The sequence below is a fragment of the Rattus rattus genome, chromosome 4, assembly GCF_011064425.1.
Source record: "Rattus rattus isolate New Zealand chromosome 4, Rrattus_CSIRO_v1, whole genome shotgun sequence".
Classification (NCBI taxonomy): Eukaryota; Metazoa; Chordata; class Mammalia; order Rodentia; family Muridae; genus Rattus; species Rattus rattus.
Window position 1 is genome coordinate 52745381 of NC_046157.1, and position 27991 is coordinate 52773371.

The following is a 27991-nucleotide window of genomic DNA, read 5'->3' on the forward strand; positions in this document are numbered from 1 at the left end:
AAGGGATGGATGTGTACTGGGCTTTGTATGTTTAGGTGGGCAATTATATCTTATCAACTGGATCAGAGGTTATTGTGTTGTGTGTTCTTTCATGTGCAGATTTAAGTGTAATGGAGTGTGGGGCAGCTGGTCTGGGCCACCACGGAGTTGAGATGTATGTTTCTGGCATGGAAACCTGCTTTTGGGAACTAGCAGGTAGAGAGATTGCTGACGGCTCAAAGAGAGGCCTTCAGCAGTGTGATAGGGGATGGAGCAGAGCAGGTGAGGGGCTTTGCTGACTGAGAATTAAGATATCCAGCAGATGTCATGGGGCACTGAGGTGCTGATCCTAGTGGGGATCTAGTGATTTTATGGGGGAAAGACATACATACATACATACATACATATATATATATATATATATATATATATTTTTTTTTTTCTTTTTCGGAGCTGGGGACCGAACCCAGGGCCTTGTGCTTGCTAGGCAAGCGCTCTACTGCTCAGCTAAATCCCCAACCCCTATATTTTTACAATAATAGATTATCCTAAGAGCTCATATAATAATACATATTCACATAAAATAAATAATAAATTATGTGGAAAAGCTGGAATATTTTTGTAAACAATAGTTACTTTGATTGTTTTGAGAAGGGCGCACTGTCCCGAGTCTGAACTGGCTAAACCTTCACCTGGGCTGCCTCCGCTGAAGCAACTGTTCCAAGAGTTCTGTTTTCCACTGGCAGAGTCTCTGAGGAACGCAACACTTTACTGCAGGGCACTGAGCACACCCTGTCTTCACTGTGAGGAGGTCACCATGCACCTCCACTGACACCAGGAAGCAGAGCCTGTCGCACTGCCACATGGGTGCTTAGCTCAGGTGGCAGCGTCAGCTGTTGCCTACTGCGTGACCATGCAAAAGGCCAGTGAGGCCTCGATTATGTTGGTTTAGTTCATTTAAAAAACTTAGATGGGGTTGGGGATTTAGCTCAGTGGTAGAGCGCTTGCCTAGCAAGCACAAGGCCCTGGGTTCAGTCCTCAGCTCCGAAAAAAGGAAAAAAAAACAAACCAAAAACAAAAACAAAAACCCAAAAACAAAACAAAACAAAACAAAACAAACAAACAAACAAAAAAACCCCCAAAACTTAGATAATACCTCCCTCTATAGCCTGGTATATGATATCTAGGATTATGCCATACAACGGAGAGACCAGAGGAAAAAAGTAATTATTTGTGTAATAAATACTAAAAATGAATGCTTTGGGCATAAATTATCTGGCTTGGTTACTCACACTGAGGACAGATTTCCTGCCTCAGCTGGAGTGGACCTTCGCATTCAGGGTCCCGAGAGCATCCCTGAACTGCCCAGTCAGTTTGAATGAAGCACAGTTATCCGTATAATCAGAGACCGCTACTAGGGAAGCGAGGCCACGAGGGACGTATGCTCAGACCTGATCCTTAAGGAATGCGCTGGGCTTCTCTCGATGCCAGATAGAAGCAGAGAATCCAGTTCTGGATGATCAGTGCCTCTAGCACTATTTTGGAAGGACTTCATAAAGTAGTTTACATGGGAGAGCGCAATCTCTGTTACCTCTGTGTTCAGGAGGCTGAAGGGAGCCTGTGTAAAGTGACCTAGTCATTATGAACGCTGACAGTCTGCACTCAATGTCCCCCACCTTCTAAGGAGCCGGACACCCAGGTCCTCACCTTCTCCAGGAATGGCTGGCTTGGCGGCTGGGGAAGCCACTCTCTTTAGACTAGAGGGACCTTCCGTAGGGCCAGTATCGACGCTGTAAGAAGGGAAGAAAAGAGTGTTTTAGTTCTCATCTGAATATCAAATGACGCCACTTTCTCTGAAAGCTCCGAGTCCACAGCTGTGGCGGTCACCTGCAGTGGGGTTAGAACACAGAGAGGGGTGCCAGCGGCCACCAACCCAGGCTGGGCTTCTCCCCCTTGCTCTGCTGGACCCACCAGCTCAGTACAAGTGTCTTCATCACTGACCACAAGCAACCATGAGGTTATCTCCCTAGCTGTGACCTCTGATAGCCACCGGCTGGTTCTGGACATCTTTAAGTGTTAGCATAGTCAATAACAACCGTAGGGTTCTCTGTTCCATGCAGACACTTCACTCTTCCACACTCATCCACTGCTTCCCCAGAGGCCTTGACCTTAAGTATTTGCACGTATTTGGTACTGAGCATAAAGTCAACATCCCCAACAATCCGGGTTCTTCTACAAGTCAGCTGCAGAACAGATACACAGGCTTCCCCGCCAGGGGGGAACTATGGCTCCCGAGAACAGACTCACTTTCTGTATTTCATAAATATAGTCTGCTTTTCCAGGAGACAGTCAACCCACGGCCCCCCTCCATTAACCTTAACTAGCACAAACAATAACTTCTAATACTGTTTTCACCAGATAGAAGCAGATAAGTAAAAATACCTTGTGGATTTCCTTACGGGCCCTGAAATGAGTTTCACGTAAGACTTGGGGAACCAACCCTTCTGACCTTGAACTTCTCCAAACCACCACATGTCTTGCTGTTCCAGAACGGTGATGACATCACTTTTGTTAAAATTTAAGTGGTTGTCTTTTTTGGCTCTCCAGGGATACAGGGCTTGTGCTTGGAGCCCTTCCACCTTTTCACCCTTGTGTGGAACGACATAAAGGAACCATGATTACTCTGTGGCTTGTTACCAACCAACACACACACACACACACACACACACACACACACACACACACACACACACACACACACACACACACACACACACACACACAACACACACACACACAGGACACTGCCCCAGCCCGACATGAGTGCTAGGCACCTCATGGTTTCTTAGCAATTGCTCATTTCAAAAGTGGAGACAAAAACCCACTGCCACTCCCAGAGGCTATGGGGCCACACTGCTCCAGTCCCATTTGCTCTAAGTCTTTTTTGTATTTCAATGTAATGGCACAGACATTTAGGAACTGACTGCACTGTGTGGACATGTGCAGACAGGACATGCACTGGACTGTGCTTTCTTTATTTCCCATAATTCCAGACACTGCAATTACAAGAATGAAGAAAACATCGTTTCTGCTCTCTCCACATAGTTTGGATAAAGCGTTTTATTAACCTTGGAGTGCTGTAAAAATATTCTCTAGTAAGGAACTTAGTGAGCAAGGAACAGATAAACACAGCCAAGTGTATCGTCTGGTAGAGTGAAATACATCACACAACAGTTCTGTTTCCCTGCAGGGTCAGAGGGCAAAGGACGAACCCTGCCGTGGGCACCAGGGACAGTGTCTGTCACAGGGGAAGAGGCATTTGGGGTGGGCCTTGAAGGGCTTTGAGAGCTAGGGCTGCAGAAGGGCACTCCAGGCCAAAGGCACAGCTCGGGCAAAGGCCTTGAGGTGGCGAGCTGCGTGCACAGCAAGTGGTCCAGGAGGAGGAGCAGGATGCGGGGCTGAGGGTAGCCTCGGCTCATGAAGGGGTGGAGCAGGAGACAAGGCTGCAAAGGCAGGTGAGGCACTTAGTGTCTATTTCAGATCATTGTGATGACTTAAAGAAACAAACAGAGCAAGTCCCACTTCAGCTATCGAGAAATAGGTAAAGAACAAAAGTTAACGCCCAAGGACAGTTGGTCCAGAGCCACCTGCACTTGCCTGAAGCGGTTTTTAGTTCTGCATTAAGATCTGACTGGACAAACAGGAAAACGCAGAACTGGTCAGTAGCTCCCATGAGTGTGTGATCCTTAACCCTTGTGCTGCACAGATTCTTACCTCCTCAGGCCTACGGCACTCTGACTCCCGTTTTAGCCCCAGCACCACTATTCTCTGTCCACAGCCCGTCCCCACCCCATCCACAGTTTATGCCTTGTCTAATCTTTTCAATGAATTCAGGGACTTCCAGGCCAGGATGAAAGGGAAGCCTTGCTCTGGGCCTTGTAGCTGTTCTGGACGTCTCCCTAGTACCCTTCCCTGCGTTTCTGAAACAGCCCAAAGTCAGACAAGAACACAGGGCTGAATCCCAGGTTCAACACTTGCGAATTCCATGACATTTAAGCAATTGAGAAATTTTTCCAAGCCTCAGTTTCCACGTCTACCGAATGGATAGCACTCTTCTGAAGACTGCTGTAATGTTCAGAAAAGACCTAGCACAGCCTTTGCTGTGACTGTCCTGACAGTAGGAGGACAGAGTTCCGCGATCTCCAGTCTCGAGCTGGGTAATGTTGCTAGAGAATGCTGAGTTTAGTTTCCTAGGGAATCCCTTACCCTTCCCTGTTCAATTCCTAAGCCTCTCTACTACCAAGGCCCGAGGGCTTGCTCCTCATTCACAGGGACTGCAGGTCACTGTGCTTTCTTCTCTGCCTCACTCCTCTGCCCTCAGAAGGCAGCAGGCCTCTCAGGGCTCAGCTTCCTCTTACTGCACGGCAATCTGGACTGACTTCATCCCCTCCCCTTCAAGTCACCAAGAGATGGATTCTACTTATCCCTAGGGGTCTTTTCCCCCTAATCGGGCATTGATAACAAGACCATCTCACTCTCCCCCAGGCTCTGGAACTCACTCTGGTCCCCTCAGTTCTTATGCCTCAGGGGCCGTGCCTCCCTGGTGCTGAGAGTGGGCAGAAAGGCTCCCTGCTGTTTAGTCGTCCTTCCCCAACCCTCACTGTGGCTCCTGGGCTCCTGCCTCTGACCTGATGGCCTGGGGCCTGCTCTGCCTTCCCCCCTTTGCGTGGCTTGGACACAGGAATCCAGCAGTGTCTAGGCTTCCACGATGAGCACCCTGGGGAGCACTGCTGCTAAGCAGCTGCAGTCTTCTTGCCCACCACTTCCCCACGAGCCTGGGAGCCCCTACAATCTAAGCATTTTTAGAACAGGAACTCCCAGTGGCCTCCTGGAGCCTGTAGGATGGGCATTTGCTGTTTGATTGATTGGTTTTATTCTTTTATCATCATTACATTAACTAAAGGAGAAATGTTTACAATAACACCCCCTACGGTAGCCAAATGGGCTGTCCCAGAATTCTTGACACACTCCCTGGCTCTCCCCAGGGCAGTTTTCATACCTTTTTTATCTATGGACATTGCAGCCTTGGTGACAGCTTTTCAATGAAGCTACTCAGAAAGACACTGACAGGAGAGTTTAAGCCCTCTGCACTCTGAGGTTTACAATAAGTCTCAGCTTTCTGAACTAAGTTCAGTCAGCCAACCCAGCCTCGTAGAAGGAGACTGCTTGTAAATGACATTGCCAACGAATGTCTGCTGGGACCGTTGGTGTGACAACACTGGGTGCAGATCACACTCAGTGTTCACTAGCTGCTCCTACCTGGCCCAGGACGGGAGAAGGGGAGGAGCCAGTGGCTGTGGCTGGTGTGAAGGCCGACCTCTGCCTTAACTGGCCAGCACTGGGTACAGTCAGAGAAGGCTGAGCCGCCCACGTGTCCCAGTTGTCCGTTTCTGGTTTCTCATTTGTGCTGCTGGGCCACCTAGAAGGAAAAGAAAAGCACACACCGTAAGCACTTCCTAGTCCTGGCACTACAGGAGGCACACACACACATACACACACACAGAGACACAGACGCGCGCACACACGTACACGCACACACAGACACAGATGTACACACACGTGCACACACATGCACACGTGCACACACACATGCACACGTGCACACACACATGCACACGTGCACACACACGCACACACACGTACATGCACACGCATGTGCACACACACACGGTGATATGCTTCAAAGAAACAAGGCCAACCGCAAACACCGCTATCTCCATGCACACAGCCCCAGACTCTGTCCCCAGCCACGTGTATGGCAGGCGTGGCAGTGCACACTTGTAACTGTAGCTCCAGATCATCTGATAACTTGAAGTTAGCCTGAGTTATAGGAGAGCCCATCACAAAGACCAGCGCAGATCAGCTCTGTGTGACTCAGTTGGAGCTTCCCGAGCAAAGGCCAAAGCAAGGAGCAGTGTGTGGCTGGAGCTGAGGCTGGAGGCTAGCTGCCTCTTAAGCAGACCCCCTCCACAGGGCGGGGTCTCAGGCACCCTCAGCCTCAGTCTGAAAGTTCTCCGAGAACACTTTGTGATTCCCTGCGCCCTCCCTGCCCTCCACGTCCTCCTTCCTGGGCTGTTAACTCTTCCTCCTCCCTCTGTTTGCTCCATCTAATCTTTCTCTGAAAACATGACTGGACTCCTGGCCTTCCATGTGTGTTTCTGAAGGTTATTTGTTCAAGGGGAAAACAACCCCTCCCACTCATACATTCACTGCCCACCAGTTTGACATATATTTGAACAGCTACACATGTAGGTCATGGATGGACAAATGGAAGTCTAGGTGGGGTGAGAGACCAAGTCTTTTAAGTTCAGACTCCATTTTAGAGAGCTTGACTTAAGTTTGAACTCAGATAAAGGCATTAGTTTCCAAGTCCCCCCACCCCCCAATAAAACCTGAGCTGCAGTTTCTAGGCTACCCCAACAAGACCCGTGTCTCCAGGTTAATCTCCCCAATCCGATCCAGTGTTTTTAGGTTATCCCCCCAACAAATCTGCACCCCCTAGGTTACAGCCTGCCTCTGCCTCACACCCACCAATGCAGAGGGAGCAGAAGTTAAGTCTATGGTCTGACTCCCAGCACCAGCCAATTGTGCTAAAGGCCATAGTAGCCCCCACAATTAAATGTGTGCCAGGCTAGAGACACTCACCCTCCGACCTCCACACCACTCCCCTGCGCTTGCTACTTTCCATAAGACCGTGCCCCAGAAATGTTGGGGGCTTCTCTCACCAAAACTGTCCTGCGTGTCAGCTGTGGGCGGAGTCTGAGCTATTGTGAATAAAGGGCCAGGAGTGATTGCATCAGATCGGCTCCTGACTGGTCTTTTGGGGTTCACTAAGACTTCCTTGGCACTACAGTGGCTTCTCTGTGAATGGATGCCTCTGCTTACATGCTGTTTGCCAAATGCCATTTCCTGATGACCAAGGGCAGAGCCTTGCAGCGGGCAAGGAAGGCGCACTTGTTTACATTGTACACTCAGTCAGCAGAACTTCTGTGGAAACAGCTTTCTGTCTTATTTCAAAACACACGACTGACTGCAATTTTAGTTCCTGACTAACAAAAATAATATCAGTTCCTGGCCTGCAGGAAATTACTGAATTTTTTGCTGACGAACATGATTGTCAAGATAGATTATTAGGAAGTTGTATTTCTCCATTTCTTCCCCCAAATGAGAACTATAGATATGTTGAGACAAACCATAGCTGGCTCTATTTTTTTTTTTTTTTTTTTGCTGGCTCTATTTTGTACCCTGGTAAATCTCTGTTTGGCAATGGCATTACTAAATGTAGTTGAGAAGCCAACAACCCCAAGTTGTCAGTAGGCCAGCCAGAGGAAGGGTCATGAACACACACCATCTTCCTTTCAGAGAGGAACAGAGACTCTACAAACTGCCATGAACAGCATGTAACGTACGTGGAACTGAAGTCTGCCCAGTTGTTGGGGGTTGTGGAGGGCTCAGAAGAGGTCACTGGCAAAGGAGCAGGGGTCTCACGCAGAGCCAGTTTGGGGGCAGGGGCAGATGTCAGATCGGTCACTGGTTTGGCTGGAGTGGGAACCTCATTTTCTGGAATCTTCTCTGCATAGTTTGCAGGGAACCATCCTGTCTTCCCCTTCAGTTCTCCTCCAAGCCATCCTGGCTCTCCGGTCTGGCTTTCATCCACCTGTGGGAAGTCATAATGCCTCACTTAAATGGAAAACAGCCAACCTTAGAACACACTAATCGCCTCACCACAACAAAGCCACAAGCCTCTGCCCTGACTGACACATGGCACAGACAGTTCTCATCTTAGTCTCAGTGACCACAGAAGTGGCAAGCTCTGTGACGCATGCTCTACCCTGGCTTTCCCTTCCCGAGCTCCTAATGGGAGATGAGATAAAGGACCTCACCTCAGGCATCTACTCAAAGCCCAATATTCTGAAGTGGGAATCCACCTGGCAGGCTTCATAACTCAGGAAGTTACACAGTTAGTAAAGACAATTTGACTTGGTTTTTAGTATTTCAAGTGAAGAGTGCAACCAACAAAAAGCTAGCATTCTCAGACCTCCACTAACGAGCATTTACTCAGCACAGAGACCAGGAGGATAAACATAAAACGACAGCCATTAAGAGCTCCACAGATACAAGACGAGGGGACGAAGCACTGCTTAGTCATGGCCACCAGCGCTTGAATTCTCCTAGAGGCTACAATTTTAAAATCCACAACATTCCATAAAGTACAGGGCCTTCTGTTGGAGATGTTCAGAGGGGTCATCTACTATGGAGTGCATATCTAGTGCTTGTGTTTGACCTTAGTGCTGCCCCAGAGGAAGCATTCGAAACGGCCCAAGTCATCCTACTTATCCCTGCAGTTACCCCCTGGCTTACAAGCATGGGGAAATGGCTCTGGAGGACAAGGCGAGCTCAATCAGAAACCTGGCTCCAGTACCGAGTCCAGTGAGTCCTATTCTTATGCCTGCAGTGTGGCCCAGAGCCGAGGCCATCTGACACTTCCCTGACTTTTCAAACAGCCACAGGAACAGGGTCTAAACAGACCACTTGGGTCAGACCTGTGTCCACTGAAGGGTGCTCCTAAATTGCTGAGTCGTCTCTCTAAAACATAACTTAAGGCCGAGAAGTCTCCACAGGAAAAGGAGGATCCTCCAGTCCCATGCTGTACTTCCAAGGGGGCTGGCTTTGCTTTTCGTTTTGGTCACTGTTACTCACACTCATGCTTCCCACTCAACTCCCTCCATTGTCTGGTTCTTCCCCTTTTCCAGGCAGCCCAGTTACTTATAAATAACCGCGTTCTTCTGCTTGGAGTTACTCTGGTGCTGAACTGAAGTAGTTGGGCTGCTCTGTCCTCCTGGGTTATGGTTACTGATGGCTTCACAACACACGCCACTGCCGGGCAGGCACTGGAAACACGGCTGCTTCTAAGCTAAGTACATGCACCCTGAGTGGATTCGGTGGCCAAGCTCTCCTACCTCCACCTGAGGACTAAAGGAAAAGTCAGGTGGGAGAAGTTAGGAGCTTACGTTAAACACAAAGCAGCACCGTTGAGCATGGTGAAACCAGGGCTCTGCCTATAGATGGCCTCACAGGCTCTGTAGCCGTTACCTGTACAAACTGGGCAAGGTTAACTTCTAGCTCCTCAGTGTCTTTGTCTAGGACATGCCTGTCTAATATGGATACATCTTGTTGTTTTTCAGACAGGGTCTCTGTGTAGCCCTGGCTGTCCTGGAACTCCCCTGGTAGACCAGGCTGGCATGGAACTCCGAGATCTGCCTGCCTCTGCCTCCCAAATGCTGGGATTAAAGATGTGTGTCACCACTCCCGACTTCTGATAAGTCTTTGTAACTCTGCCTGGCACATAAAAAAGTTTAAAAAACACAATTTTAAAATCCAACTCTGACTCTGTACGATGTTCTCACATCTAAACTTTGGTCCTGGGGCCCTGTTTCAACCTAGTTCACTCTAAACAATTTCAGTTCTCCGCTCCAGAAGCCTGTTACTTCTTGCCAGGGTCACTGCAGCATGCAATATCAAATGGTAATCCCACACTACTGCAGGCAAGGTCTGCTCTCAGCCGGGCAAACTCTGACCCCGTGAGGAACTTACCATAGGCCATCTCCTAGAGGGACCCATTTAGCATCTGATTACTGTCTTTTGGGAATGATCACTGCTACAAATGCCAACTGCTTGATATCACTGTGACCTAGGATCTACTGTCATCCCTTTGCCTGGTTAATGAGACTCTGAGTGGACACAGGAATCACATCAGAAGTCCCAAGGGCTACTTCAAGGAAAGGTCTAGCCCCAACTACAAGTGAGAAACCACACCAAGTATCCTCAGGAGCTAGAGAAGGAACCCTGAGCTCAGATCTGGCTTCACCAACAAGAGCTACGATCTCCAAGGCAACGATGAAATCATCATGGACTTCACTTTTAGCCGAGGAAACTCACTGCCCTCAACAACGGCCCAGGCTCGGTCTCAGGAATGTGAACTTACTCTCGTGGGATCAGCCCATTTTAATGACTACCACTAAGGTCCAGAGCAGGCAGCAGGCATTCATTCCTAACACTTCCACTTGGAAAACAGAGGATCAACATGAGAATGAGAGACAGTTCTTCTTGAATTTGGAAAACTTTGCCAAAAATGCCAATCTAACTTTGGAAAAATATAAGAGTATGATAGACCGAGTAGGTTAAACACATAAACTAACACGGCAAGCTATGACACAGACTTTCACACAAAGCAGGCTCACCCATTGTGGCTTTTAAGAGGGATTCTCATTCTTTTTAATGAACAAGTTTAGTCTAATTTATCTAACTAGGTCTAACCCATTAATCCCAATTTTTCTGGGAGTAATTCTGATAGAACATCATGGAATTGAAGCACAGACCCTGGATTCTGTTCATATTTCTGGAACTTGGCTCAGAGTTTGTCTACAAAACAGTACTAAGCGCACACTATCGACTGTGCCTGCTGGGCGTGAAAGTCAGATGTGTGCAGATTGAAATTGGTTTGATTAAAGCTTGGGTGCACCCACCACCATTTCATCAGGGAGCTCTGGTTTTCTTAAATTCCCAACTTGGTTCCAGATGCTACTACATTTGCGTCTTTAACGACTTTGAATGACATTCCTGGACACTATTTCCTTCATCAGGGTGACATCACTGAAGGGTGACGGAACCCAGCGAGAGAGCTTTAGGTTTTGGTCAATAGATTTGAAGGTGGACTGTGGGACTCTGGGTCTACTCCTCACTCTCTCCCACCCATTATCCAACCATCCCTTCAAACTCTTTTGAAAACTTAAAACATCTGTGAGCACAGGTATGCATGCGTGTGTGTCCTTGGAGGCTAGGAGATGGGTATCAGATCAGTTACAGGGGCTAAGAGTTGCCTGTTATGGGTGCTTGGCCCAAAGCTAGAATAGAACTGAAATCATCATGGACTTCAGGAAGAGTGTACTCTTAACTACTGAGCAATTCCTCCAAGCCCTTAACTCTTAGCTCTTAAGCTGGCTTACAATAACTGGTAGACTGGCCTGCCTCCTTCATCCCGGTAACTCTCCATCATGCTGACCCCTCCTTTCTCATCCTACACCCCCTCCCTGACTTAGCCTTTCCACCCCAGCAGTCCCCGGACCCCCTACCACACTCTCACATCATTATATCCTACAGCCCCCCTCGCTCAAGGCCCCCTTCGTTCCCTCAGTTCTATAGTTACCACAAGTTAAGCAGGCCAAGCTGAAGGTCCTAGGATCCTCACATGCAGGAGGACACAGCTCTCACCTTCCCGTGCCTGGGTTGTCCTACCCAGTATGACGGTCCCAGTTCTTCCCAACTCCACTGTGTGTGTCCCACGCTGTTGTTCTCCACCCACCGCTGACAGACACCTATGAGGATGCCTTGGCTCTTGGGAACAGTGTACCAGTGGATACAGAGGGGCCAGGCAGCTTGTGGGGTAGGATGGAGTCCTATGTATATATGACCAGGAATGGTACAGGTGGGTCATATGGTGGCTCTATTTTAGCTTTATGTTTATGATGATGTTTAAACTTTGTGCATGGACATTCTGCCTGTTTGACTTCTCTAAGGCAGGAGCATAGAGGACAGGGAATGTTTCCTTTCGTGTAACTAAGCGAGTCTGCTGAGGTAGCATGTGAGATGCTGTAGACAACATGAATGCACGAGCCTGGCTCCATAAAACTTTATTTGAAATGTGTCCATGAGCCTCTCACAACAGCAGCGATATTCAGACCAACTACGAGACAAGCTGGGCTCGGGTGTTAGCACTGTGGAAATATAAAGAAGGTGGAAGAAGACATTTTCTTATGTTGTATGTATGTATGTATGTATGTATGTATGTATGTATGTATGTATGTATGTATGTTCACTGGTGTTTTCCTGGCAAGTATGTCTGTGTGATGGTGTCAGAGGCCAGTGAATTGAAATTACAGACAGATATGTGCTGTCATGTGGGTCCTGGAAATTGAACCTGGGTTCTCTGTTGGAACAGCCAGTAGTCTTAACCACGGAGCCATCTCTCCAGTTCCCTGGAAAAGGGTTTTTGTTGTTGCTGTCATTTTGTTTGTTTTCTTTGTGCAGCGCTGGCTGTCCTGGAACTCACTTTTTAAGACTATCTTCACTCACAAATAGAAAAGAGTGCAATCTATTGCTACACAGTCGTGAGGGCCTGAGTCTGGGTCCCTAAAACCCATATAAAAGCCAGGTGTGGTGGCACAGGAGCAGTAGCACATGCCTGTAATCCCAGGGCTGGGGTTGGGGGGAAGGGTAGAGGAGGCAGGGGACTGGCAGCATTTATACGATGGCCTTCAGGACAGATGACTGGGCAGCTGTAACTATGAAAAAAGCCCTGGGACTTTGAATTGTCTCTAGAAACCAGATAGGATAAGTTCTGACAGGACAAGGGTGGGGGCTACATCATTGGCTCATGAAACTCATTCCCTAGTGAAAGGGCTACAGACAATTCTCAACTGTGTATGAACTGAAAATTCCCCGAGTGCCTATGGCCTAAGCAAGGCATAGCTGAAAGAAAAACAGAAAGAACAGGCAGACAGATAGAAAGAAGGAAAAAAGGAGGCTTTATGTATGCAAGAGTGCATGGTATGTGGAGGTGGTCAGAGGGGGCGGGGGCAGAGAGCAAGTGAAAGCTGGAGAACAGCTTTGTGGAACGGACTCTCTCCTCCCAGCTTTCTGTGGCTACAGGAATCGGACAGGTAGGGTCAGGCTGGCACGCACGCTCCTTTCCTAAGCTGGCTGGCCATCAGTTACTTTTCTGAGACTCCCTGGGTAATCCTGACATGGCTGACACTGCCTGGCACAGCATTCAGATGCTCAGCTGCTGTGTGGTCTGCTTGTAAAAATGGCAGCGAGTGAGGTCGCTCTGGTTGCTCGTCCAATTGCTTGGGCAATGCATGACAAACGCCAAACTTCATCCCCCGGGGATGGCGATGTCCCCATCAAAAGAGAGGCCATTTATTGCTTACGCTTTAAGCCTCAGACAAGGAGACGAGCAGCTAGGTAGCCTCAGTCACGAGATTCCACATCAGTTCACAGATTTCTTTCCTCTTTAAGTTCCTAGGTTACTGGACAGTCACGGGCAACTTCATTACAGCCTGGGTTCTTGTTTCTCATGCCTTTTCCAAAAAGGATCTAGATATTCAAATGGCAGACACCATCTTCTATTTCTTTGTATAATCAAACATTCAGAATGTGACAAGATGGCACATTACATTGTTAACAATGAAAAGGTAGTTTGGAAGCAAACTGGTCTAAAAGCAAAGCATTTGTAAGGCTCCTCAGCTCCTCCCAAGACTCCCCGTATCTCAAGGGGCAGCATGGTGACTAAAGGGTAAGTCTGCTGTTTTCAAAGAAGTTCTGAGGGGTCTGAGAAGCCAATGGTCACAGTGCTGACACAAGTGAGTGAGCCTGGGTTATGCAATGACAAGAGAGCCATAATTAGCCTGTCAGGCTTCATCGTTCTCATGTTCATGCATCTTAGGTGTGGAGGCAGGACAGTCGGGAGTTCAAGGCCAGCCTTGGCTACATAGTGAGCTTGGGCTAGCCTGAGCTACATGAGACCTTGTGTCAGTAAGTAAGTAGGTAGGTTTTGTGAGCCAGGAAATCTTGCTAATCTCTTGTAACAGTGTCAAATATCTCATTTTCAATTTAATGCACCTGAGACTCCTGGTGTTAGGTGGAACCTGACAAGAACAGAACCTGCAGATTGCTCTGCAGAGCCCAGCAAACAGAAACTGGCAACACAAACCCTTGCCACATACACTTCTTTTCAGCCCAACTCTGTGGTATGAACCCCAACATGTTACCACGGCCACACATCCAAAGATCTGCTCACTTACACAGTTAAAGTGATTCAAAGAACAAGACACAGAGTGGGAGGTGGACTTCCTGACAGGGGGCACTTACCCATTCCCCTTTAACCTCCACCAGGAAAGCAAAGGTTTAAAAGCAAGGCAAAAGATGTTTAATGAAATGTTGCACCTTAGAGTTCATCTATGCTCTACTCATCAAATCAAACCAGGGTTAGCTAGCCAACCCAGGAAGAGCGGTCAGTGTCACTGTTGCCTGCAGAGATGGTAGGTCCCACACTAAAGCAATAGTTTCTCATTAAAACGCAGATTCCCTAGTATGAAAACCACATTTGTCTCGTCCCTCAGGCCTTCACTTTCAGTTACTTCTAAGAAACTTAGGCTGTCATTTAGAAAATGGATCAACCACAGTGCTTTACTTTCTTCTTAAAACGAGTTCTTATATAATGCTACAATTCAAAGACTACATGAAACTGTTAATATATACAAAGAATAAAAACTGCGACAAAGCGGAACTGTATGTTCATTAATTTTCTAAGTAGTAATCCAGATTGTTTATATTTAACCCATTACTGTCCCCAACACTTTGGCTCAAAGGTTCTTATGGGCAGCCGTGGATGAGAGATCTCTGCATCCGTAACTACTTCTTAAAAGACTCTTCATAGCATGCGGCTAGTGCTAGCCTTGGGCACCATGCTGGGGTGCAATCGGAACACCGTATTTAATAACTGTATTTAAAGTGCTACTGAGATACACCTCTGAAAGAGAACTTTCCCTTTACATGCGCTTGTTGGTGGTTTCCTAATTGTGTCACAAAGTGCCAAGCGAGGACAGAGGGCCACCTCTGGCACACACTGGCTGCCATCTCTCTTACCATGACTATATCTCCTGGCTGGATGGTGATCTCGTCATGGCTTCTGGACTCAAAGGGGTACAGCGCTCGGTAATACACCACCTTGGCACTCTCCTGTGCAGAGATTGTAAGCGGACCTTTCTCTGTTAGGGAAGAGGAGGGACACATTACAGGAAGCACTGACATATGCCAAGGTGGACAGCTGTTAGCGCTACGGTCTGCTGTGTATTGGAAATATTTCCACCCATTCAGGGAATTTCTGAAGCACACATGGAATGCCAAAAGAGAGTGGACTCTGACAGAAGCATCTAACCATGTGGAGTTCATCAGTAGATTCCACAAACAAGCCGCCAGGGCTGAACGTGGTGGGCGAGAAAGCCCAGAAAGTCTTTCTCTGCCTCTTGGCGTGGGCTCAAGCAATGCACATCTGTAAATCATCAACAGACTCTGCTCCCCACCCAGGGCGTTGCTCGTGTGTGACAGCAGATCTGGTCAGCCAGAGAGCACTTTTGCAGGGGAAGAGGAAGAGAAACACCTTCCACATCAACAGGCAAATGTTGGTCTCTGGGGCACTTAACAGCATCACATAAACCTAAGTGCTGACCTCACATAACGTCCCCACAACTCTGCTGAACTGAGTCTTCTGCATTTCTGGGGAAAGAATAAGCCCAAGGGTGAATCCTAATGAAAATAATTTAGACTTTAAATCAAATGAAAAATTTAAGATGCATTCAGGCAGAAGACACTTCTTGGACTTTGGCTAACAGTTAATTACAGCCCTTAGAATTGTTCTATATACACGCTGCATGTAACTTGACACCCATTGTATCTGAAGAGCAGTGAGGAAGATATTATCCCTGTGAGGTGCAAAGGTTCCTACTGACCCAAGGGGAAAACCAATCCTCAGCTCACACTGAGAGGAGGCGGCCCAAGGACTTCGGTGACCCCTGAGATTAAAGGATTGATAAATTCCTCTTCAGACTACAGCAGAGCCATCAGACAGTAAGTTCATCTCTCCTCTGTTGCCCTGGACTCCCTCCGGCTATAGCACCTTAGGAAGGGGTGGTTCCTGACCAGCACTACACCTCACCCCCCTGCCCCACTGTGTGCTCAGGGAGCAAACACATCGTGTTTGAGATGGTATCAAGTTATCTGGTGATTTCTGTATATCGTAGTAGTTAAGGAGTTTGAAAATTAGCTTGCAGCTGATATTATCTGAGTGATAGCCTTTATTAGTTAAAGCCAGCCTTTTACTCACCTGCTTTTTAAAAGAGGCAAGTCGTACTGAATGTGCAAAAACCCTGACTTACACTTTTCAAAAGGCGTACAACCCAGTGTAGACAAAAAAGCAGCTGGCATAGCAACTAACACATAACAAAACTAGGGAAAATAGGGAAAATACCGAACTAGAGAAACAGTTAAGTGACTTTTTTCAATGTCCAGTTCAGCGCCTGTAACATATCTACAAGTAGGGTTCCTGCCCCTTGGACCAGCCGGCAGAGGGCTCCTGGACATCAGGGGCTCCCTGTGCACACCTGGGAAGTGGAGAGCTACAGGACCCAGACAGAGACAGGCAGCTCAGCTCTACTAAGGTAAGCGAGGTGGCTCGCGGTGGCTCGCGGTGGCACACGCCTCTAAGGAGCACTCAGGAGGCAGAGGCAGGCGATGTCTTGAGTCTGAGGGTAGCCTGGTTTACAGAGTAAGAACCTGTCTCCAAAAACCAGTACTCAGGGCAGATGGTGATCAGGCATAGACACTGCTCAGGGGCTCTTGGGGGAGAGGACACATACGTATGGAGGTGACCAAGACAGAGCCTGGCGCCTCAGCCCCTCTGATACCTGTCGTGGGCCAGGGTGCCTGAGCCGGCTTAGCTGGCTCTTGATGTGGATGGAAAAGCCGACTCTGCTTGTCTTGCACTTCCGGCTTGGCTCTCTCTTCCGCCTCCTTCTTCTTGACACTGTCTTCCCTTTTCAGTTTGTCCTCCTCGTGGGGTTTCCGAGGGCGCTGCTGCTCCTCCTGCTGCACATGCTCCAGCCATTGCTTGTCCCTTTCCTGAACTCGTCTGCCAACAAAGATGCTTGATTGCAGCATGGAAGCAACTGTGACTGCACAGTCTCCCCATCCCCCATCACCAAAGAGTGCCTCCCTCTAGGCAGAGCTGCTCAACACTGGGGGAAGGTTGCTCTTCACAGATAATGGAACCGCCCCCCACACAGAAAAGACTAAGAAAAGGTACATTTCGCCGGATAGTAACTGATATGAGTGACCAAAAGCCCCAGAGCACCAATGCACGTACGCGTTATGAAAGTGAGACCAGCCAACCCCTGTGGGATGCGGCTGCTATAGGGGAGCCTGAGTCTGAGGTCCTCAGGTCCCCCGGGCAGGATGCACTACACTGACACACATACCAAACCTGAAGGCGAAACAGACGGACTGACCGATGGCACAGTGGAAAGAGCACTTGCTGTCCTTGCAGGACTCTTGGTTCCCAGCACCCACACGACAGCTCACAACCATCTGTGACTCCAGAGGCACAGGGTCCACTGCCCTCTCCCTGCCTGAGAGCCCAACATTCACAGATCGACATGCAGTCAAAAATCTAGTGCACACAGAATGTCCTTTCGTTTAAATTTTTTAATTTATTTTTATTTTATGAGCATTGATTGGTGTTTTAAAGCCTGCATCAGATCCCCTGGAACTGGAGTTATAGACAGTATAGACAGTTGTGAGCTGCCATGTGGGTGCTTGGAATTGAACCCTGGAAGAGCAGACAGTGTTCTTAACCTCTGAACCATCTCTCCAGCCCCATAAAATGCTTTTTTTTTTTAAAAAAGCATAAAAGGGCTGTTTGTTGAGCTTGCCTTTACTCCCAGTGTTGGTATCAGGAACTGGCTTTCACCTCCAAACCCAGCATTGAAGTCAACCATAGGCGACAGGGACCCAGGCATCTGTTGCCATGGCAATGGTCATACAATCCCAGCATCCATTTGGTTTACACCCCCCCACTTTTACCTGCGAGCAGTTAGGTTATCACAGTCTAAATAAAAGGCAGACCCTTCCTGACGCCGCTCTCTCCCCTGTCCCTTTGTCTCCATCGCCCCCATAAACCTCCCCACGTGGAACTATATTGGCCTGGTGTGGTCTGTCTGGACATGAACCTCGATTCTGCCCAGTACTCTGAAGGCAGAGGCAGGAGGATCTCTGCAATTTTAAGGCCTACTTGGTCTACACAGGGAGTTTCAGGATAGTCAGGGCTATAGAGACACTGTCTCAATACATCAAAAAAAAAAAAAAAAAAAAAGCACCCAAGTACATTTATTAGAGGGTAAAAAAACAAGAGATTTCTTAAGTTTTGGGTCCTATATACACCTCACTGTACAGTGAGAATATGTATCTCATATTCTATTGGTAGTGTAGTATTTTCTACATTGATCTTCAGTTTATTTATGCTCTGTAGGAGTAGAGTTTTGTTTCGACATTAGTAATAAAAGCGTTTCATAAACTACAATGACAATCGGGGGTAGGGAGAGGGCTCAATTGCATCCAAGTCTGAGAAGTTTGATCTGCAGAACCTATGTGGTTGAAGGGAACCCACTTTTGAAAGATGTTCTCTGACTTCCACAAATGCATAGTGACACAAGCCTGTGAGAATGCATGTGCACACACACACACTATAACAGTTAAAAAAAGAGAGTTTGAGAGTCAGCACATACTATGTACCCCACTGTAAAGAAAAACAATAAAATAAAGTAAGTTCTCAGTCTAATACACTTGTATAAGATCCCTGGCATTAAACATAAAAACACACAAACACAAAACAAGCTCAAAGGGTCCTAGTGCCCAGCACAAAGCAGGCGGATAGGTCTGTGCAGTGTCACGGAACCAGCACCTACTGTGCACGTCCCCCGGGATGTCTCGTCTCCTACTCTTCTCAGTGTAATTTCAATAACCCGGTTTATACTTTGTGGCATCTCCCTGGGGACATCTCCTGGGTCATTCTAGTTTTCTGGACTCTAAATGAATTGAATTTCACAAAGCACAAACCCACGAACTAAAAGGTAGCAAACAAATTTCTACAACGACTACAGAATGTTACATAGAAAAAGGCGAGAAAACGGCACGAATATCCAAACAGAAACAGTTTGTGTTCCAGGCACTGGCGGCCCAGCTCCACCTTTTGTACTGCAGTTTAATTTGCAGTTGCAGTAAACAAGAAAGGAGGCAGAGAGGCGCATTCCTGGTGCTCTGGAGAAGCTTGTGGCAGCAGACTGGGGGCTTTGCTTCCAAACCCTGATCTCAGACCATCACTGTTATTAGGAGGCTGTGAACCGGAAATCTCTTTTGGTCATTGGCATGCAAATGAACTAACCGAGTGTCCCAATTTTCTTGTCTACTTCCATTGTCTACGTAAGAGAGCACTGGGAACTAACTAACCAAAAACTTCAGGGGACAGCGTGTGTGCTTGAAGCAGAGATTCAAACTGCTCGTCTGTTTGCCCACACACATCTTTGCTGGTACAGTAACCGTTTGGAGATGTGAGAACAAGAGCGAATGCCACAGGCCCTGAGGTCACTCACCTCTGACCTTCTTCCTTTTGCTTCTCCAACTCCAGGCTCTTCCTCTCCTGCTCTTTCTGCTTTAGCCTCTCCGCCTCGATGGACCTCTGCTTCTGGAGCTGCTGTTTACTGTGTATCTCTCTCAGTTCCTAGAAGGAATCAGGACAGTTTCAGAGCAGATGAACATGAGCGGTTCACGAGCACGCAACATTTCAGCGGCCAGGCCTGGGCATCTGGCAGGAGACTTTCGGTGTTGACAGACGGTCACTCAGAATTGAACTCGCTGCACTCTGACATGACTGATCACAGTCATTGTCCTAGAGTATATTCGAGCAGGCCGCAACACAGTATGTCATTTCCCATGACATTTACTTGTCCCTGGGGTTGGGGATGGAGTCTGAGACCTTGCACACACTAGGCAAGTGTTCTAAGACTGAGCTATGCTCCTCCCCCTCCCCCACACCCACCCATGCCTCCAGGATCTGTTTGAAAGGCCCTTGTTTGTGAGGGGCAGTGGGGGGGAACTACACTGGGAAAAACTCAACAGTACTGGAAGGTAACTAGTTTTATGTGGTGGTTTGTGAATAAAACTATAGCTACTATAATTAATCCACACCCCCCCCCAGCTTTGGAAACACACACACACACACACACACACACACACACACACAGTACTTTACACAGCCACTGTTTAAAACTCAGCTCTTTGAGACTTGAGTCCATAGATTTGATAGTCTCTGTGAGCTTCACAGAGCCTCAACACACACTGTGGGGTTTATTTTTCTTCAAATCACAGCTATTGGAAAGTCTATTCTCACAAAGCCCTGTGCTAGCCATCTTTCCAGATCTGGTTTCTTCACTTTATAGCAACCCCAAGAAATAATGGCAGTTGCACTGGCAGCCTACTGAAAGCCAAGGGAATTATGTGATAGAGAATTGCTTAAGATCCGGAGTGTACGTCCATAAATATGACAACCATGTTGGGCTGGTTGTGTCTGGTGGCACTGCTACCTATCGCACAGGAGACCTTGAGGAAATTGGGCGGGGAGATATTGGAGGACAGGAGGGAAGGCACTTCAGAGACCTGGGCCATCTCCTACAGCAGCAGCCCTGGACATGTAGCTGCTGGGTTAAGGAAGGAAGCCTGGGTCAGGGGCTGAGCTAGGGAGGAGACAGGCACCCGAGATTGGCCACTGGGAAGTAATGACGGAGCTCCCCTCCCCCTCTGGTTGAAACTGGGATGGAAAGAGAACATTGATTCTGGGTGGGGAAAAGAATCCCAGTTTTCATCGCCTTCCTAACTTGAACGCATTGGGCTGTTACAACCTAACAGCATTATGCTAAAAGTCCAGCCACGCTAGCTTCTAAGGTCATTTGTAATGACAAATAAGTATCCCTAATAACACGGAAGAACAGTGTGGTTGTGGGTTTAGAGCTGGTGCTTTAAAAACAAGCAGAAGGGATTAATTCACTCGCTCTATGAAAGCAAAGTGTCACAGCATGGGGTAACTGTGGGAGTGACACTAAATCAAGCTCTAGTGTCCCAAGGAAGGGGCCAGGATCTCCATCTCTCCAGGCCCCATCAACCGTGTGTGTGTGCGTGCGTGTGTGTGTGTGTGTGTGTGTGTGTGTGTGTGTGTGTGTGTGTGTGTACTGTCTCTCACTGGAAGCTGGGCCTCACTTAGGCAAGTGAGCTCAGGAATGTGCATGGTCTTTGATTACAAATATCAGCCAGTGTCTCAGCAAGCTTTTCATGTGGGTGCTGGAATCAAACTCAGGCTGTGGCTTGTGCGTCTTCATTGTTTATGTGGCAAACACTCTACTGAGTTATCTTTTCAGCTCCCCAGTTATGCATTTAAAAAATAAAAGGTATGTTCTCTAGGGGAATTTAACTTTAGGAGGATAACATTTAAAATACTTAACAGCAGGTGCTGTGAAACCAGGATAGACACTGGCTGTGATCCAATGTAGCCATCAAATCAAGATGGTTCATTTTTCCTAAGAATTATGCAACTTCCCATACCGAAGTCAAGAAGTCAGGTCCAGACATACGGAAGCAACTAGAGATGTTCAGAAGTGGCACGGGATGAGAAAGTGGCACGAAGTGACAGAAGGAGACAACAGAAGACAATCTCACAAACAACAGCCCAGCGCCAATCACACCGCAAGGTAGGACCATGCTTCTTTTGAAGACAACAGCATCACAGCTCAGACCCAGCCTATCTTGAGCCTCGAGTGCCTCTAAGGAAACAGAGCTTGTAGGAGCCATAAAAGAACAGATGCCCGAGAATGTTAGCAGAAGGCTGTGGCAGCTTATGATCCAGATTGGAAGATGTCAGATTTTCTACTTTTTATTTCATCCAAGTCGAACACTGCCGAGATGTGTAAAAAGCTTTAAGGACGGAGGGAGGCGACCTGAGTGGGTTTGCTCGCGGTCTGAGCTTCACCCCACCTTTGGATTTGGGAGTTTCAAAACGATAAAAGCAGAGTATTCCTAATACTGAGAGAGCGGTTCTCAATGCAGTTCCTCATCTTGTGTTTTTGTTACTACTTTGGAACTGTAATTTTGCTCCTTTTATGAACTGTCATGTAAATACCTGTGTTTCAATGGCATGTGAAAGGGTCGTGACCCACAGGTTGAGCACTGTTGTTCTAGATGGTAAACTTCTGTGCACAGCTGGAGTGTGTACGCACAAACAGCGCTTTCCTCACACTCCTTTCAAGCCCGCTGAGGAGACAGACGTCACCTGCGGTTATTTGGACATCCCCCTTTTCATTCTTTCAAAGGGAAGAATGAAATTCCTAGGTGGTGGCAAACATGGAGTCAGGTTGTTAATTTATCAACTATTCCTTATAGGCTACCTGATTAAAGCAACCCTCGAAATCTTTACAAAATGCACATGTCCTTTAGCATGCTTCTCTACTTCAAAGCTGAAAAGTTAAGACATCAGAAGGCAGCGTCTCACTTGTAGCTCTTAAATTAACTTCTTCTAAAACCAGCCATTACCATTGTGTATCTTGTGGCTTAAACACTTATGATAGTATTGAGTGTGTGACTTCGCTGGTTTTCCTTTAAGGAGCGCCATTCAACAGGATGAAGTATTTTACAGTAGACAGGCAGGCAATATTATCTTCTACCACAGGATAGGTAACCCCCTCACCCCACAGCGCTGGGGATAGATCCACTGCCTTGTGCATATTACACAGCATCCCACCATGTGGCTGTATTTCTACAGTGTTTGGAGGTGGGGTTTGAAGCAAGGTCTTAGGTAGCCTCAAATCCACTATGTACTTGGAGGTGATCTTAAACTCCCAAATGGCTGGCTATGCTGCCCAGGCTGGCCCTGAGCTCCAGCTCAAATGGATGCGTAGCTCTGAAAACAGGAATGTGTGACACAAATGGTGTGAAATAATACTTCGTAATTCAAAAGGGGTATGTTTGGCAAATTGAATATCCAAGAAGACTCAGCTATTTTTCTGTTGACAGATAGGGCTTGACTTCAAGTTCTCTAATGGCTGTTTTACGGCTATGCCAAGGGGCAGTGAATCATTTACTGTGATGGCCTCTCCTTCACTTGCTCTTAGAGACTCAAAAATGGTGTACTACACAGAGTTCTATTAATTGAAGTATGAGATATTCACCTGAATAAGGAGTAAAGGGTTATTTCTCCATAAAAATGCACTAATGCTCTTAACAGAGAGGAAGAGGAGGAGGAAGAGAACTGACAGCAGTGGCTGAGAAGAGACCAGCACCCCAGGAAAAGCGCTCACAGTCTGGATATCTAACTTTGTAGGATTATTTAGCTTTCTGTTTGTGCAGCAGGCTGTCCTTTGGAGATAAATGGTAAAAACATACTTGGACCACTGACTGGGACTTCCTGAACGCGACAGCACAAATCTAAAAAGCCTTTCTACTATTAACCTCATGGGAAACTGATCTGGGCAGCAAGATAAATACCAGGTATTCATTTTATTTGTATTTTTGTCCTTTATTTATCAATTTACTGGTAGAGAGAGAGAGAGAGAGAGAGAGAGAGAGAGAGAGAGAGAGAGAGAGAGAGAGAATGTGCACATGTGTGTGTGATTGTGTGTAGTATGTGGAGCTCAGAGGACAACTTTTGGGAGCTGGTTTTCTGTTTCTGTTACTTGGGTTCCAAGAACTAAACTCTTTAATCACTGAGCCACCTTGCTGGCACTCTGAGTTTTAAGATACAATAGTATTTCTCAATTAAGTGATGAAACAAACAAAAGAGAATACAAGTTAATGAGCCCAGAAAACACAGAAACATACCTCATGGAAATCTGAAAAGAATTACTTCAAGACATAAAAATGTACAAAGTCAAAGAAAAATGGACATTTTAACTCCAAGTATAAAGTTTATTCATGTGCTGTACTAAAAGGAGGAAGAGCATAAAGATGTGTAACTTGCTCTCTAAATTCTAAGAAGGTTCTTATGAATGTTTGTAAAATATTCAAAACATTCTTTCACAACCGAAGTCAACACTCGCCAAGTAGTGCCCACACTATCAGCTTCTGGGCAGTGTCTGACCCTCTCCTTTCTGTGCCAGGAAGCTTAGAGTGCTGTTTCCACAGAAAGAACATGGGACTCTGGGCTCTCTTAAAAATCTCAAGTCCTCAACTGTCTCAGCTTCATACACAAGGAAACATGCCATCATAGAGGAGCGCACCACCAACTATGGCATGCGACCTACTACGTACCGCATGCTGCTGAGGACAGCAGTACGCCTCGGACTGTAGCACGCCGCCTATTACAGCATGTCTCTGACTATAGCACGCCACCTACTACAGCACGCGCCTGACTGTAGCATACCAGCTACTACAGCACGCCTCTGATTGTAGCATGCCGCCTACTACAGCACGCCTCTGACTGTAGCACGCCGCCTACTACAGCACGCGCCTGACTGTAGCACGCCGGCTACTACAGCACGCCTCTGACTGTAGCACGCCAGCTACTATAGCATGTCACCTCTAAAGCATAAAGTTGGTGGGTAAATGATACGGGAGAAAAAAAAAAAACCTTCCAGGAGACTGTCTTTGTCCTTTTCTCTGATAATCTTTTATTAAATATTTTTCCAACTTTACATAGAAAAAGCCCACATTTTACCAAACAAAACAAAACAACAAAACTAAAACCAAAACCAACCAATCAAACAAAAAACCCCTCAACCAACCAAATCAGCCTCCTGGTGTGGTGTGAAACCTGGTGTGTAACTCTTGCTGTCTGCTCTCATCTGGGCAGTGGTCTAACAACTGATTCACACTCAAGGCTTCTGGATGGAGTCTCCACAATCACAGGAATCAGAGGATTTTATTACTCTAGGCAGGAAGGGCCTTTTCCGAAGGACACATAAGAATAAAATTTCATGTTCAACAGAGTGGGATGGCAAACTTGGAGCAGACAGACGTCTGCCTGTCATGGAGGCATTGCTGCTATATGTGCTTTCTCCTGCTGTCTTGCCTGCTCTTCTCTCTGGATCAGTTTCCCTCCACATGCATCTGTCCGGACTTCTCACTCTGCTCTGTGTTTCCTTCTCTGTTCCCCCCTCCCTGCTCACATCCTGCCTTTCTCTGCCTTCACAACGAATGCGCTTGCCATGAAAGCCAGTGTCTGAAACCAGGAGCACAGAGCCTCAGTTAAGCGAGCAGCCTTGGTTACCATGACTGGCGCTATCACTTCAACGTCCACTCGGTTTCTGGCCATCACCACAGCCAGAGTCTTTAATGATCCTGCACTTAATGTAAGAAACCAAATTTCATAGCATATTATGGACCATGATTCTTAATTCTGAATCTTCCCTAGATACTTGGATTTCACTAAGAAATGAAACTGTCCACACTTTGAAGTAACAGATCAATCGTGACACTGCCCATGTGTGCCAGAAATACTCAGACATAACTCCCTACCCTCTTCACATTTTTATACTGGCAAACTTGATGGTCTACTATGCTGGTTATAGAGACCATGGTGTCTTGTTGAGCTCACAACTCAGTCACTCACCCCTCCCTCACACACATCTTTCTGGGAAGAACAAGCAAGTTTCCCCCATCACTCAAGAGCAACATGACTTAGGACTTCCTGGTAACACTCGGGAGGGGAGACTGAAGCTCAGAGCCTGAGAAAGATTAGAGTAGGGCATGGGGACCTTCTAGTGATGGCACAGCCTAGGGGAACTGTGAGGCACTGCCCCCTCCATGGCCACCAACAGGAAGAAGAAAGCAGCACACAGGCAGGAAACAGGAACCAACAAGGACTCACCTACTCAGTGGGAAACACAAACCTCGCCCCTTTGAGTGTCCGATTCTTTGTATTTAGCACACAGTACAAGTTTATAAACATAACCCATGCTTTTTGTGACCATGCAACATTACTGTTAAAATATTGGAATATTACACTGTCAGTGCCAAGAAAAAGTATTTCAGAAGCAACCACCATTGTCAAGGACAAGAGAGGTCCCAGGCTTCTTCAGTGTCGTCTGACACTCTTTAGAACTGTTGTATCTCTCAGCACTGTAACTTACAGGTCCCAGGATTACAGCATGCCCCTATGTGCCCTTCAGACACCACAGCTTGTCCAAAAAAGCTGAAACCTGATTTTTTTGTAAAATGAGATGTAACAAGAAAGCTATAGATATTTCAAGAGCATGAGTTTGAGATGTGTTGGTTGTATATAAGACACATTTTATAAACAAATTTATAAATAAATGGTAAATAAATTTGGTCACTGAATGAAGATGCTAAACAGTAGTAATTTAGCTGGGCATAGAGTGTGGCACATGCCTTAAATCTCAGCACAGGACATACAATCAGGGCTACAAGAGAGACCCTGTCTCTAAAAACAAATATACAAATAAAAAAAACACACACACACACAGAGAGAGAGAGAGAGAGAGAGAGAGAGAGAGAGAGAGAGAGAGAGAGAGACAGAGAGAGAGACAGAGAGAGAGAGAGAGAGAGAGAGACAGAGAGAGAATGAGAATGAGAATAATTTGGGAGCTATCAAAATCTGCTCCTGGCTAGTACGCTGGTTAGATGGTCCGCCTTACTGTCCAGAGTCTCGAATTTTAGGCATGTCGAGTCAGGCATCTCCAGCACAGGAAGGAGCCCTGTATGTCAGTGTGCCATATGTCTGCTCCCCAACGCTCTTGGCTTTGGAGCAATGCAGAACTAGGCCCTCAGGAACAGGGGTGAGCCACAGCCTTGCTCACACTACCACTGGCTAGAGCTGTCTCCACCTCTGGAGTAACACCACACTGATAAGGGATCTGTCTAGATGCATGGGAAACAGCCTCTGTGAAATGAAAGAGTCCCGCATCTCTAATAGAGCAGGATGAGGGTAAAGGCCTCCGTCTGAGGTCACGTGTTAAACCCCACGTGGCCAGCAGTGCTGTGCCTCTGAGCATCTAGCTTATTATTCATTCTGCGATGGGATTGAACCCATGGCCTCGGGCATGGTATCCAAATGCTCTATCATTGAGCTATTCCTGTGAGTTTTGTTCCAGAATGAAACAAAGGCCTGTTCTACAGCAAGATTCTCCTATCATTTTAGATAACTATGTGAGATTTTCCATCACTGCTTATCAGAAAAGATAAAAATGTAACCCTTCCTAAAATAAAGAAAATGGGGGAAACCTTCAGAGGAAGATGAATCTAGGGAAAATCATAAATTTATGTTATGTATGCATAAAAGGACAAAAAATCCTTAGTCTTTACTGTTTCGGTCATAAAACAAAATCCATTTATACCCATAAAACCAAGCTAGGTGTGAGTGCTCGTGAGACCAGTGAGTGACTGCCCGGGCAGTGGTCCTCACCCGATCCACACCCCCAGTCAAACTGCTTCCCATGGATTGGTGTCCTAGGCAACTCACGTTAAAGCTTTGTTAGTAACCATGCAGTCAATGGCTTGGTCTCTGTGCCTGTGAATGCATGACCTTTGTGAACATGAAGTAAATCTGCTACACCCTAACTCACTGTCTGGGTCCCTTTGAGAATACAGCAGCTGTGCATGCAACAAGCTCTCCCTGGGGGTGACAGGGCGTCGGCGCTGCATCTCTCTGGGAAAGTGAGGAGTAAATCTTACAGCACTCGTGAGGTGCTCCAGAAGCACTGCTGTCTGCAGAGGGACTGACTCAAAGAAACACTAAGGGTCAGGCCCAGGCTCCTTCTGGTAATTCCTGTAAGAAATTAGGGTTGCTATTGAACCATATATCTATGCTCTAAAGTCAGGGGAAAAGGCTTTGTATTTTTCAGCGTGGCGGAAACAAAGAAAAACTGCAGGAGAACCAGAGACACTAAATGTTAACTCACCCTCCCAGTGGTCTCCTTTCTGTTTGGTTTCTACAGGTTCAGGGAAGTCCAGAAACAGCAAACCTCAGACAACAGAACACCTTCCTGGACCCCATAAGTGTGAACAACACGGCTATGGTAAGGTGTGAACAACACGGCCATGATTTGCATTTGACATATGAACTTTACAGCTAACAAGAAACCAAAATAAGAATTAAAAAGAAGGAAGAAATGTTGTAATTTCTAAATAAGCATATTTGGGAAAGGGCCAGTATGTGTGAGAAGTTAACATTCGCCTTTGTAGAGGATACCACACGCAGTCAGTCACACACTAATTAGTCACGAGAGCAAGGCAACCCATCTGACGGTGTTCTGTGCAGCAATGGCCACAGCGCTGAGCACAC

At 47.0% G+C, this 27991-nt stretch overlaps 1 protein-coding gene across 3 annotated transcripts in view; it reads right to left on the minus strand.

The window, feature by feature from the left end:
• The window catches only part of Itsn1 (intersectin 1), a 176310-nt gene that overhangs the window by 53247 nt on the left and 95072 nt on the right, over positions 1 to 27991 (minus strand). Inside the window, exons 17-24 of one of the 3 annotated variants that reach the window (XM_032900414.1) lie at positions 19302 to 19429; positions 16563 to 16786; positions 14746 to 14867; positions 13969 to 13983; positions 7449 to 7696; positions 5299 to 5458; positions 2422 to 2627; positions 1687 to 1769 (exon numbers count right to left, since the gene is read on the minus strand). In XM_032900414.1, the coding sequence (XP_032756305.1) occupies positions 1687 to 1769; positions 2422 to 2627; positions 5299 to 5458; positions 7449 to 7696; positions 13969 to 13983; positions 14746 to 14867; positions 16563 to 16786; positions 19302 to 19429 (1186 nt within the window). Of the gene's footprint in view, positions 1 to 1686; positions 2628 to 5298; positions 5459 to 7448; positions 7697 to 13968; positions 13984 to 14745; positions 14868 to 16562; positions 16787 to 19301; positions 19430 to 27991 lie in introns of those variants that run through there. The other 2 variants (XM_032900412.1, XM_032900413.1) reach the window with 2 other exon arrangements.